Source organism: Prunus dulcis, chromosome 6, assembly GCF_902201215.1.
Source record: "Prunus dulcis chromosome 6, ALMONDv2, whole genome shotgun sequence".
Classification (NCBI taxonomy): domain Eukaryota; kingdom Viridiplantae; phylum Streptophyta; class Magnoliopsida; order Rosales; family Rosaceae; genus Prunus; species Prunus dulcis.
In genome coordinates this window covers 10,896,727-10,910,547 of record NC_047655.1, presented here as the reverse complement: position 1 = coordinate 10,910,547, position 13,821 = coordinate 10,896,727, and the positions used below count along the sequence as shown (strand labels likewise).

Below are 13,821 nucleotides of genomic sequence, written 5' to 3'. Positions count from 1 at the left end.
CATGGCCTATCTCCTGTAAGCCACCGCCGCCGCTTCCCATTGCTGGACATCCACTGCCGCCGCCTCCCATCCCCAGGGATCTGGCACTATAGCCCTTTATTCACCTTCAATCCTTTTACTAAAATAGTTCATCATTACAAGAAGGAAACCTTGATGGTCTCGTTGAAATGCCCTGTGTAAAAGCTACTTGATGGCTTCGTGATTTTCTCTTTATGGGAAAATTTGTTGCAAGTGCAGCCTTAGGTTGTATTGGTGTTGGCGGAGTGATCCGTGGGGCTAATGACAATTGGATATGTGATTTTGCTGTGAATTTAGGTAAGGGGCAGATCCTTGAGGCTGAGCTTTGGGGCTTATATTTTGGTCTTCATTTGGCTTGTGATAAAGGTATCTCTAATCTTCTTACTGAGATGGATGCTGCAGTTGTTGTTTCCCTTGTCCAGCAGGTTGGTACCTTGAGTTGTCATCCTCTTGCTGCTTTAGTTCAGAGCTGTTATGTTCTTATGAGGCGTATTGGCAACTGTCACCTTGCTCATGTTTATAGAGAAATGAATGTAGCAGCTGATTGTATGGCTAACTGGAGCTTTAACTTGGATTTGAGGGTTAGCTATTTGGATGAGGCCCCTGCTTGGGTTAGCTCTTCTTTGGAGAATGATTTTTTAGGAGTTGTTAGGCCTCGCTTGATCTGTACTAGTTAGTTGTTGTTTCTTTTTGGGGTTTGTCCCCCTTATTTCATCCAAAAAAATAAAATAAAAATAAAAAATTTGTTGCAAGTTTCTTGTGTGTGGAGGGTGGAGGGTGGGGGTGGCCAAGTAGGGGTGGTGGTTGGGAGCGGAGGATGGGGTGAGCTGGGTTGGGATTTGTTTAAAATTATTATTTTTTATTTTCTAAATATTTTAGGTTTTAATAAACATAAAAAATAAAAATAAAATCTTAAAACAATAAATCACGTGGAAGGCATGTGATTTTTGGACAGAAAAGTGGATGAAATTAGAAAAATTTGACGATAAGGGCTAAATTGACTATTAAATTGAGTTCGAGTGCTAAATTGGCTGAAAAAATAATAAAATGGGTTAAGTTCGATTAGGGTGATGGTTTAGAGGACAAAACAACACTTTACCCTAAAAATTTATATATTTTATACCTTGAAAAAGATCTTGAATTGTGATGACTAACCAAAAGTCACCAGAACATATCTTACATTTATTTTATGCATTGAAATGTTAGGTATAATATTGTTTTGCTTCAAGTGCTAGATTACCTATCATTTTAACGAAGGGTACAGCAGACTTTGTAAGAAGTTCAACTCTAGATGAAACAGAGGCATTGCCAAACAGAGATAAACTGAAAAAGGCAAGCTCTGTTGGGGACAACCTTGATGAAAGATATCCGTGCAAGTAATACGGATCCAAGTCAAAGAAAGCATCAAAGAACCTTCGAGTCTCATTCAGATCAAGCTTCAACAAAGTCTCCATCCCAAAAGAGTAAAACTCCCTAACGCATCTCCTCTCAATTGGCCACAACCCCTTCCACACTCTATCATAAAGTGGCTGCCCTCGGATCATTGGGGTCGAGCCAAGGCACTGCACAATGGCCTCGGCTAGCACCGGAGCTAGGGCCATGGCCGACGCCACCATGTACCCGGCTGAAGGATTGACAAGCCCGGAAGTTCCTCCCATAGCCATCACCTCTTGAGACATCCGAGGAAGAGGGCCTCCCATTGGGATCAAACACTTCTCAGCCTCCAAAACCCTCTTCACTCGAATTCCCAAATGCCTTAGCCTTGCAACCATTCTCTTCTTCACCTCCTCATAAGACAGCACTGGCCTACCAACCAATGAAGTTTCCATCAAATATATTAGGCTTGAATCAAATGGCATGGCAAAGAGAAAAGTTGGAAATCTTGAATTTCTAGTGAGCATTGAAGGCTCATTTCTGAGATGGGAGTCTCTCCAATCAAACTGAACAACCTTATCCAAGTCAAAAGGGTGAAAATCCACTTCAGCCAAAATGCCATGGCCAGTCTGATACCCATGGTTCCTTGGTTTGTCATACTCCATGAAAGTGCTTGCAAACCCACTAGCATCAACAATTAGGCTTGCCTTGAGCTCATTGCCGTCGTCACAGAATATCGAAGATTCAAACTCTTGGTGCTCAATTTTCAAAACCTTGGCCTTATGAAACTTGACATCATTAGAGAGGCACCTCTCCATTAGCAAAGTCTTGAATTTCTTCCCGCTAATTCGACCGAAAGGGCGGTCTATATACTTGACATTGTCTTCATCAATATAAAAGCAAGACCTAGGCCATGCTTTTTCTAAGCAACTCTCAAGCTGCAAGCTCTCAAACTCATCAACCCAAACGCCATAGGTATTTGGCCACAAAGATTGCGGTGAAGGATCAACACAACATACCTTAATGCCATGCTGTGACACTTGCTCTGCAAGGCGAAGCCCGGCAGGGCCAGTGCCGATGATGATCACGTCTAAGGAGGACCTAGTAGATGTGTCGAACCGGGGGATGTCGAAATCTAAGAATTCAAGTTTTGCCTCCGGTTTTAAATCAAGAAAATTTCCACGTTCGCTGCTCTGGGCTTTGAAAGGAGTATTTCTTGAAGATGTGCCACAGGTTCTTGGAAATGAAAATGGAGGATTGAATGAATGAAAAAATTGGCAGCTCTGGATTGCTGGTGGTGGTGAAAATAGCCTCATAAGAGTACCCATTAGAGAGTTTATTAGAGAGATGAACCAGTAGAAATGAATCCTAAAATACTGTTATTTATAAGGAAATGAGACTTTTTTATTTGTTTGTTGGGGATACTTTTGAGCAAAACGTACATATAACAAAACAATCTTGATAAACTTTTATAAGACATTTCCTAACGCAGATTAGGAAAACAATTTAGTTAAAAAATAACATGGATTCATTAAGCTGTTATTTCTTAAATACATATTCTTTTTTTTGTTGAATTGTTTTATCACGTGGCACGAACAACTTTTATCACTTTGTTTTGAAGCAAATTGTCCAAGATACTTTTTACCAATTCCTTTTCTATAGATCGTTTCCTTAACCATATTGCTTTTGTTTTGGGCGCTTTATCCCAAAGATTTCTCAAGTAGTCTTCTTCAATGATGGCCCTTGAAAGTCAAATTTAGCCTTTAAAAAAAAACAATCTACTCTTGTGGTGATCGCGATAACTTATCCACATGCCCATACTTAAAAAAAAACAATTTGTCCCATGTGATGCTCTGCTCATGGTCAAATTAAATAATAAATATGAGCGGGCAGCGGCCAGATTTATCAAAACTCCACATGCAATTGGTCTACCGAATTTCGTACTTATAATATCACGACTTCACATAATATCAATGAAATTATTGAGAGCATGCATATGATTTCGTGTTTCATTATTGAAATGAATTGCATTATATTTGGTATAGGGCCACGGCCACCGATAACAACAAAAATAAAATATAAAAAATCAATGTTTTTGGTATAGCCGCCAGATAGCGAAAGTGTTAGGTGTTTAGTCTTTATAGCGTGCAGTCATGTTTGAAAGACTATAGTGTAACGAGGTCATTTTTAAGTTCATATTTATTTTTTGAAATTATAAAATTCGTGAAAAATCTATAATTTATTTGTTACTTAAAATCGTTTTTGATGGTTGGTATATGATGTTCTTACTTTGAGTTTGAAGTAACATGTCAATAATCTGTCGACACGTTTGAGGTTCACTATTTTTCTAAGTACCCCTTTAAAAATCATCCCCGTTAGAGAAAAAAATAAAAAATTTAGCCAAATCAGCCGCTTAATTGACATCATCAAAATTTCATTTTCATCGGAGAGACTATGTTTGTCTTCACATTATTTTCCAACGAAATTTTTATTTATTTTATATAATTTTTGCAGGGAGGTATTTTCATTATGTTCCCAGGTACATAAATAAAGGTATTTTAAGCAGAAAAAAGATAAGCAAAAACCTAATATAAAAAAAACACATTAGGTTCTGCACAGAAGTCCATCTCCACAGTAAAATTGGATTCAAGGGTGATCAACATTTTGATCTCGAGTCGGAATTTGGTTTTGTCAATGGCGATCAAGGCTTGATCTTGAATCAAACAGGACCATGAGTAGTGTCACCTAGTGCTTATCTTTGTCTTTGTCTTTCTCTATGAGATGATTTTCTTTGAGCTTTGAGAAGCCCTTCAAATAGAGGTTACCTATATGTTGTCCACATAGCATCCATTGATCCATTGACATGACATCGGTTTAGTGATTACGTAAATAAATGAGTCCACCAAGTTTTACGTGGATAAACAACGGTTGACTTGACGGTTAGACTAGAGGGGATCAATGCTATAATGATGTCCGACATTATGGTTGTTTTTGTTAAGAGTGCTGCTAAACGAACCCTAAAATTTACTGAGTACACCCTATGATCTAAGTACACCCTAATGTTTTAATCAAGATGTGAAATTAACTAAGTACACCCTATTTAACTACCAAAAATACCCCTGGTACACTCTAATTCACTTTATCACAAACACCAAACCCACCTTGCTGCTTAACCCACCGCCTCCGCTGAGGTTGATTTTGTCAAACAACTGTGGGAGAACAGGCAGGACCTAAGGGTGCGGCTTCTATTACTGCATCTACCAGATCCATTATAAACGAAGGAGTACAGCCAAGGGCGGCACTCAGCCCCAATTCTCAATGCCCTGGGTTTATACCATGAGTTTATAGCCATTGACTTAATATAGCCTTCACGAAGTTTATAATAGAAACAGGCATCCTTTATAAGTAGGCATCCTTCCTGCAAGATTGAATATTAGTTGTAAAAATGAGAAGCAAAAGGAAAAAACCATTCCTTAATGTGGCTAGAGAGGAGAGGAGAGGATTGATGAGAGCGATTTTGTAAAAGCTCAGTAAATATCATATCATCTTACCTTGATTTTAAGATTCATTTTCGAGCATTTAGACAGGGAAGGTTGAATATAATGTACTTATTAAAATTATTTGTTTCACAATTCAATATATCATTTTTAGTCATTTTATATTAGGGTAAATTACTAATTCAATAAATACTTTGATAGTAGGGTGTACTTAGTTAATTTTAGAGTTCGTTTAGCAGCACTCTTTTGTTAATCTTTAAAAGATAAATGACCAAACTCACATGGTTACAAAGCCTAATTGACCCTATGTTTTGTTATTCGTTTTGTTGTTCCAGCACCCACACCATCTCCTCCAACTCAAGAAAACCTCTCAATTTGTCCACCAACTCAGAGGCCACCCAAACTCCAACTTCTCCACCACCAAATAAAATCAACTCACTCACGAAGTCAACTACATATTTGAAAAACCTTTCACACCAACTGATCAGCCATTTCCAGGTCCTCCACCCCTTCACCCCCTTCCATAACCACTGAAATTCCATGGTAAATCTCTTTCATCTCCAGTAGTAAGGTTTGTTTTTGAAACCATCAAAGTTTGTGTGTTGCTGCAATGTTTCCTTCATATTCAGTTTCTCTTAAACGGAAATCATGGTTGTGTTGCTATTTTAACAAGTTTTTGGGGCAATGAATATGTAGCAGGTCAAATTTTCTCAATTGGGGTGCGAAAGCAAACATACAAATAGTTATTTCGTGGAGAATGCTGTTGCATTAAATTTTTCGGTACCGCTATACTTTAGAAGCTTAAGCAGATTCAGGACCACTAGTAGATGTACTAGAAACGCACTCCCTTGTGTGCCATCGCGTTTTACACACCAGAAACAGATACCTAAGGGAATATGAGATGTAAACAGAAAACTAAGGGAATGTGAGATGAGGTTCTAATCCAATCATTTAACAAGGAGCACTTGAACCTAGAGCTCTAATATTCTGGTAAAGTATACTGTATAAGGAATGGACCAATGTGTATAGTCCAAGCTAACAACACGAACAACATTACAGAATGAAACAAAAAGCAATTGTTTCCAAGTGTTACAGTATTATGCAGCTTCAAGTGCTAGATTACCCATCAGTTTAACCAAAGGCAAAGGACACTTTGTAACAATATCGAACCTAGATGGGAAAGAGGCACGGCCAAACAGCGATAAACTCAACAAAGCAAGCTCTCTAAGGGACAACCTTGAGGAGAGAAACCCGTGCCAGTAATAAGGATCCAAGTCAAAGAAAGCATCAAAGAACCTTCTACTCCCATCCAGATCAAGCTTTAACAAAGTCTCCATACCAAAAGAGTAAAACTCCCGTACACATCTCCTTTCAATTGGCCACAAGCCATTCCATGCTTTATGATAAAGTGGCTGCCCTCTAATCATTCGGGTTGAGCCAAGGCACTCTGCAATGGCCTCAGCCAATATCGGGGCTAGAGCCATGGTCCGAGCCACCATGTACCCAGTTGAAGGGTGGACGACCCCAGAAGCCCCTCCAATTGCCATCACACTTTGGGGGATCCGGGGAAGAGGGCCTCCCATTGGGATCAAACACTTCTCATCTTCAATTATCCTCTTCACCCTAATTCCCAAATGCCTTAGCCTCGCAACCATTCGTTTCTTAACCTCTATATAAGATAACACTGGCCTACTAACAAGTGAAGTTTCTTCTAAGAATACCAAGTTTGAATCGAATGGCATAGCGTAGAGAAACGTCGGAAATTTAGAATTACTAGTACGCAAATAAGGTTCATTTCCAAGATGGGAATTTCTCCAATCCATCAGAAGCATCTTATCCAAATCAAAGGGGTGTTCTTCCACTTCAGCCAAAATACCATGAGCAATCTGATACCCATGGTTCCTTGGCTTCTCATACTCTATAAAACTGCTAGCAAACCCACTAGCATCAACAACCAAGCTTGCCTTGAGGTCATTCCCATCGTCACACAAAATCGAAGACTCAAACTCTTGGTGCTGAATTTTCCACACCTTGGCCCTGTGAAATTGAACCCCATTGGAGAGACATCTCTCCAATAACAGAGTCTTGAGTTTCTTCCTACTGACTCTACCATAAGGACGGTCCAAATACTTGGTCTTATTGTCATCAACATGAACGCAAGCCATAGGCCATGTTTTGTCTAAGCAATTTTCAAGGTTCAAGCTTTCAAACTCATCGACCCAGACACCATAGTTATTTGGCCACATAGAAAGGGGTGAAGGATCAACACAACATACCTTAATGCCATAGCTTGAAACCTGCTCTGCAAGACGAAGCCCAGCAGGGCCTGTGCCGATTATAATCACGTCCAAGCGAGAACGGCTTGATGGGTCGAATTTGGGGAGGTCGAAATCGAAGAACTCGGGTTTTGATTCGGGTTTCAAGTCAAGGAAATTGCCAAACTTGCTGCTTTGGATTTTGGAGAAAGATTTTCTTGAAGATGGGTGATGGGTTTTTGGAAAAGAAAATGGAGAGCTTGATGAATCAGAGAAATTGAATTGACTAGCTTTTGCTGCTGGTGGAGGTGAAAACGGCCTGAAAAGGGTGGCCATTAGAGAGAGAGAGAGAGATACAAAGTCCAAGGGAAGTGGAAAGTCGTTATTAATAGAAGAACAGCTGAAGGGGATACCGACAGAATGGAATCTGAAACTCCATACTAACAAAATTATTCTTTTTTTATCTTTTTTTTTTTTTAGAAAGCAAAATTATTCATGGGTGGTGATTTTCCCACTCACCTTTTATCCACCTACACTCTCTTTTGTTTTTAAATACTTTTTACTATAAGCTAAAAAAGAATTTAAATAAACAAAAAAGGAGTGAGAACATATAATTTTAAAAAAATAGAGTGTAAGTGGATAAAAAGGGAGTCGGAAAATTAAGGACACATCATATTTTCATGGACCTTGGCTAGGGCAAAACAAATAGTCATGTTATCGGTCCAATTTTTTTTTTTTAAGGTCAATTAAAACTTTTAGAATCTGAATGAATTAAACAAATTTTTCTTCATTTCATTGGTATGCTTACTAATTCGAAATTGGGAGAAGAAGAATTGAATTGAGAAGGAGTCAGGATCCGAATTCACATTGAAGATGGTTAATAAACTATCTAGAATTGGAGTAGAAATGATACTGATTCCCTATAAATTGTTACTAAATTCCCTTGAATCGGAATTGAAATTAGTTTGGTTACTAAAATACCCTTGTTCTAAATAAATTAATTTTTATGCAATTTTTTATTGGGTTAATTGTGTGATGATATAATGGGTAAATAAGATGAATACCTAATGGGTTAGTTCTTCAGAAATTAGTATACCACCACTCACCCTAGAACTCGTGATTTTGTGTGAGCCCCACTTGCATTTTCATTCCTTTTTGTGAAGTAAACACATGAGTAATACGTAAGTGAAATCTAACTCCTTATTTTGATTCTGATTACGGATTAGTAAATATGTCATACACTAGACCCTTTAGCGTATACCAATTGTGTTTTGTAATTTAATTCTTTATTATGTAGTTTTTAATTTTAAAATTTGTGGGTGTCTTTTTGTTGAGAAGGCTTAGTTGGGCTGGGTAGTTGGGAAGATGTGAATATGGCCTTCAAGTGCTCGTATCTCGAAGGAGAAGCAAGTCCTAGGGAATACTTTGTTCTTCTTCCACCGAATGTTTTAATGGTTCTATGTCTGAAATAAGTGGTATTAAATGTCTTCAACTGCTCTTTGGAGATCTTTGAATGTCTTTGACAGCTGCACTGATATCATGTATAGGCTTGGCATGAGAGAATTGTGTGTGGGAGCTAAGAATCCATATGTTTAGCAAGATAGAGTGATTTGCTTGAGAAATAGATGACTATGGCAGTGTATTGTTGAATGATTGGGTGGTGTTTTGGGAAAGGTTGATGCTTGAGTCTGGTACTTCTTAACAGCTAGAGGATGGGCTTGAAGTGGTATTCTGAAAGAAAAGGAGCATGGAAAGGTTAAGGCTTGAATTTTGGGTGTCTGTAGTAGCTAGTGGATGAGCTTGCCTCCGCTTGTTCATTTGTTTGGAATGGCTAAGGCTTAGGTTTTTGGGGAGCTGGAGGATGAGCTTGCCTCTGCTTGGTTTTGTGTGTGTGGGTTTGGAATGGATAAGGCTTGTTTTTGGGTTTGGCTAAGGCTTGTTTCTGCGTGTTTTCCAGTAGAGGGTGAGCTTGCCTCTGCCTTGGTTTGTTGTGTTTTTCTGCGTTTCTTCTTCCTCTATTTATAAGGTGGGATGCATAGGCTTTGGGTTATTGTGAGAGCGTACATTAATGTACAATAATTCAAAATAATGGATCCGTGAGTGTGCAGTAATGATTATGTGTACAGTGATGAACAGTAATAATAGTAATGGGTTTTAATATGATTAGTAGTTGTGGTTTAATGTTGGAGAAGAGGCTGGGAGTTCTCTCTCTCTACTTACCTGTGTAATTAGGCTAAGGAAAGTAAGCATGAGTTTTGGTACTCCCAAGCAGCCCCAAAGCTTCTATTGTCTGATCCTTAACATGTCTTATGAACACTTATAACCATCCATACCACAACCCACTTAACAAACCTTGGGCATGTATGTGGCTTGGGCCCACTTAAGCGTGTCAGATGGTTTAGCATAGGAAAATGTATTAGTTTGCACATATTTAATATTTGCCTAGCATGGAATGTACACTATTCGAAGTTTTATAAAAATACCTTTATATTTATTTACTGAATTAATTCCCAAAAAATAGCTTGGATTAACGCATAGCCAACATTATACGTTATATTGGACTTTAAATATCATTGGGCTTCTCGTGACAATGCGGGCCTCAACATTAGTCACCTTAATTATTAGAGCCATAAAAGAGTATTGAAATGGTACGAATAATCAATTTTCAGCCCAAAATAAGTGGCAATGGCATCGTTTGCTTTTTCCAGTATTGACATCATCATAATGGTCTTTTAGCAGCCTTTAATATGCATCAAGTGTCCATACTTGCTTTCTTGACCGTAGTCATTTTTTGAGTTTCTTATCTTTTTCTTGGCATGGAGATTAGCATGGTTTTGAGTGAATTTTTTTTATTTTTTATAAAGAGAGTACGAGTTTTCCTCGTACTTATAATTTGCTTGCTTGATTACAATTGAAACAAAATGTAATTGCTTGGTGTTTGGTAATGCATGTTTTACTTGGGTTACTTGCTTTGTCGCTTACTGAGTTGGATTTTGCATGTCATGCTTGTTTTGCTTGCAAGAAACCGAATTTGCAATTTGCATGAACTTGATATTGCATGGCATGGGTTGGCATGGGTTTGGATATGTAACAACCCGATCATAAATTAATTTTTAGTTATTAATTTATTTTGAGAAAAGATAATTTTGCCCCTATAATAAATTATTAGAGAAAATGGTGACTTCTTGACTGGGGAGACTTTGATAAAATTGTTACATCTCAGTCTAAAAAAGTGTTAAAAATAATTAAAGTAAGAATAAATTTAAATGAGGAATAAATTGAAATAAACATTAAAATAAAAGGATTTAAATTAATTAAGGTTTTTGAGAAATTAAAATATTATTTAATATTAAGAAGGGGCAAAAAGGTCATTTTAAGTTTGGAAGGAATTTAGACATTTCGATTGGACCATTGCGTAGAGCACGTCGAAACGAGTCCATAGACGCGTAGTTGACTCGAATTGGGATTGGAACGAAGAAATGACGATTAAAAGAAGTTCAGTGGCATAACCGTAAATAATTTGAAGTTCAGTTTTTTAAAAACCCAGATTTTCTGCAGTTTGGGAGCTCGACCAGCTGACTTCCAAAGGTGAAAATTTTGGGGAATGAATAAATTACAGGGGAAACTTTGCCGAATTTTTCGGCAGAAGATAATATTACTTTAAAAGTGGATTTTTAGTTAGAAGCGCAGTTTGGTCTTTGTGCCTGACATTAACCAGGTGTCAGATACTCACAGGGTTCGGCTTGGATTCCAAAGTAGAATTTGGGTCGAGTCCTGTCAGGATATGTGTCCAAATGGCTTGAACTTGAATAATTTTGATAGTTCATGATTGTTTGGACTGCTTTCTCGACATGTTGCAATTTTCTTGGCATGTGAATTGGGTTTGTAAATCTGCTTGGCACGGTGTAATTGGCTTGTAAGTTCCTTCGAGGCTTTGCATTGCTTTGATTTTCTTGATCAGTGAGCTTGGAGTGTTGGGAACTAATTGGTATTTTTTGCACATGTTAAGCTTGGGTAATTGCTGGATGAGAATTATTGCGAAGGTAGCGATGTATACAAGATGTGCATTTTGTACAAGGATCTGAAGAGGTTCTTGGAGTTTATTGTTTATGGCAATTTTCCTGAATTGCAGGGAAGTTGAATCAGTTGGAACTGTTCACAACAACTTTTCCGAAATTGCAGTTAAGTTTCTGAAAAGTTGGGATTGGATTGAAAAGAGATGAACTACGAGACATGGGTCGAGTTGAAATTTTTGAATGTTGACAAGAAGAGTTTGAAAAACATCAGATTCATAATTCAAGGGTTTGTGGTGTGGATCTCGAGAGTCGAGAGTGGTTTGGGAATCGAGAGATTCGTAACGGTGAATGGATGTTGGATTTTCCTTGTCTATTTAGGATGGCATTTACATGGCTTAGTTCATCCATATGAGTGGTGTGATAGTTTGAGTATACAATACAACTAAAGAAAGGGTTATCGTATTTCAGTTGCTGCAGTGAATCGTAAGCTGCAAGAGAAGAATGATAAGCTATCGAGAATGGTAGTAGGATACTCCAAGGAGATATAGGTAAAGCTGGATGCTCTGGAGAGTTGAAATAAGAGGGTTCAGGAGGACGATGAGAAGATTTTTAAAGATACCAAGAGAGCGTTGTTTGGGAAGCTGTTCAGGGAACCAAGTGTCGAGACCAGTGGCTGGAACCTATAGCAGCAGAGGGACAAAATTCGAGGCATGCTGAGGCCAACGTTGAGGCTCAGAGTTCTAAGCCTGTAGTGCTTGAGGTTGCAGGCTGAGAGTCTGAAGTCGGCTGTACCCAATGTAGAGTTTGGGCATTCGAAGTCTTTTTGAACTGAAGTCTGTTGGTGGGTCGGAGATGAAATTGATGTGGTGGAGTTTGTGTGAGAGTTGCTTTTGGAATTTTGTATTGTTTTTCTATTGTACAAGAATTGAAATGACATGAAGTGTTTGGTTTTGGATTTTCCCCCTTGCTTGGCTTTGGTTTGCTTGATCAGTTAGCTTGGTATTTTCTGAATTAAATTGCTGGGCAAGTTGTAAAATGAATTGATGATGCTTATTGCTTGGCATTATACATAGATTATGCTTGGATCATTGCATTATTGAGGGGCTCGTTGCATTATTCTTTCTCCAACATATCTTTTCTTGTGAATAGTGTGATTAAAAAATTGGCATGATACCGGTCCTTCAGTGATTACTTAAGTAACTGCTTGCTTGATTTGTCCGTAATTAGAGCGAGGATTTGATGTAGCAGTTGCATAAGCGTGAGACGAATAACTTATCGACAGCTTGGTACTAAAACATCTTTGCTTAGCTAAAACAATTTGATTATATTGTCTTAGCAGAGCTTTGAGATAGATCTGCATACTCATTGGTGACTTGGGGAACTTTCCTTCTTTTTCTTCTTTCCGGTAGCTACTAGCTTGGTCATATATGTTTAAGTGTAACGATAAGCATTGGAAAACATATTTGAAGCCCATTTAGCTCTCTCTCCCTCTCTCTCTCGCGTTTGCTTTTCACTCTAACCCTCTCAACTACCCATTCCACTTCCTTACTGTCTCTCTGTTAAAAATAGTTAGAAGTTTCACCCTCCTATGTTTCAAGATTTAGGGTCTAAAGGCGATCTTATAAATTTCTGTTTTGGATTTGGGCATCCACAATTCCTTGGATCGATTTAGGGCTGAAAGTGTTTTTCCCTTTCTTAGGCATATTTGATTGTGTTGGTTGGGTCGAAGACCACTTCAGCAACATCCTTCGTATGGTGGAGGAATGCAGGCACAAATTTTGTTGGATATTCGTTTTCTTCTTTCAGTCTCTTTTCATTATCTTATTGGTGGTTTCAATTATCGACTGTTTGGTATTTGTTATGGTGAAAGCAAGGGACTTCGTTTTGCAAAGATGTTTTGATTGGTTTAGAGAGAAAGATGTTTTGATTGGCTTAGAGAGAAAGAGCAGCTTAGAGCATAGATGAAAGGTAGGAAGTTGGTTATTAGATTCCCTTCAACATACAAGTTTGAAGGGCACCGAGAAGGGATGCGTACTCATTTGATTATAACAGTCAATTTCTGTACATGTGTTAGCATATGTTCTCTTGGTTTTTTCCTTTGTTTTGTTTTGTTTTCTTTGTTTTTCCAGGTATCTTATGTCTTTCTCATCGCTTTCTTTTTCCTTTACAGAGAAGTGCAGAATCTCTGGACAGGGAGGGCTTATTCATGTGAACGATTTCTAAATGTTTTGCCTACTTGGTATATATTTGCTACCTTACACAATTAACTCATATGACTTTTCTAAACAGCCACCTAATTTTCAAAATTAATTCTTAACAAAATATGTGTCCCTTATATAATTGTATATACTTTGACATTTGACCAGCCTCGCTAAGATAGAAATTCCAATATCACTAATGAGGTTTTGTTTTGAGTATGTATACTTGTGACCAGACCTATGTTAATTGATTAAATCTGTGTGTTTCTTGCCAAAACTTAAGAAGTAATAAGAGAATTGTGTTTACTTTTTTTTTTTTTTTTGGTTGAGAGAAGATGGTATTTCATTAAACCCAAAGGAACATCCTTCGCACGGTTACCAAACTACACCGAGCCCAGCCTTACTAAAGAGTAATCAAATTAGCTTTTTTTCTAAAAATAATTTCATTTACAAGGGTAAGCTT

General features: G+C 38.0%; 2 protein-coding genes across 2 annotated transcripts; both read right to left on the bottom strand.

Annotated features, from left to right (window-relative positions):
• Nucleotides 1-1,112: 1,112 nt before the first annotated feature.
• Nucleotides 1,113-2,812, bottom strand: LOC117633234 (capsanthin/capsorubin synthase, chromoplastic-like). The gene has a single exon (XM_034366954.1). It carries the CDS (start codon nucleotides 2,718-2,720, stop codon nucleotides 1,221-1,223), a length of 1,500 nt encoding a protein of 499 aa, XP_034222845.1. The 5' UTR covers nucleotides 2,721-2,812; the 3' UTR covers nucleotides 1,113-1,220.
• Nucleotides 2,813-5,635: 2,823 nt separating this feature from the next.
• Nucleotides 5,636-7,575, bottom strand: LOC117632645 (capsanthin/capsorubin synthase, chromoplastic-like). The gene has a single exon (XM_034366187.1). The coding sequence runs from the start codon at nucleotides 7,478-7,480 to the stop codon at nucleotides 5,987-5,989; it is 1,494 nt and encodes a 497-aa protein (XP_034222078.1). The 5' UTR covers nucleotides 7,481-7,575; the 3' UTR covers nucleotides 5,636-5,986.
• Nucleotides 7,576-13,821: the final 6,246 nt, after the last annotated feature.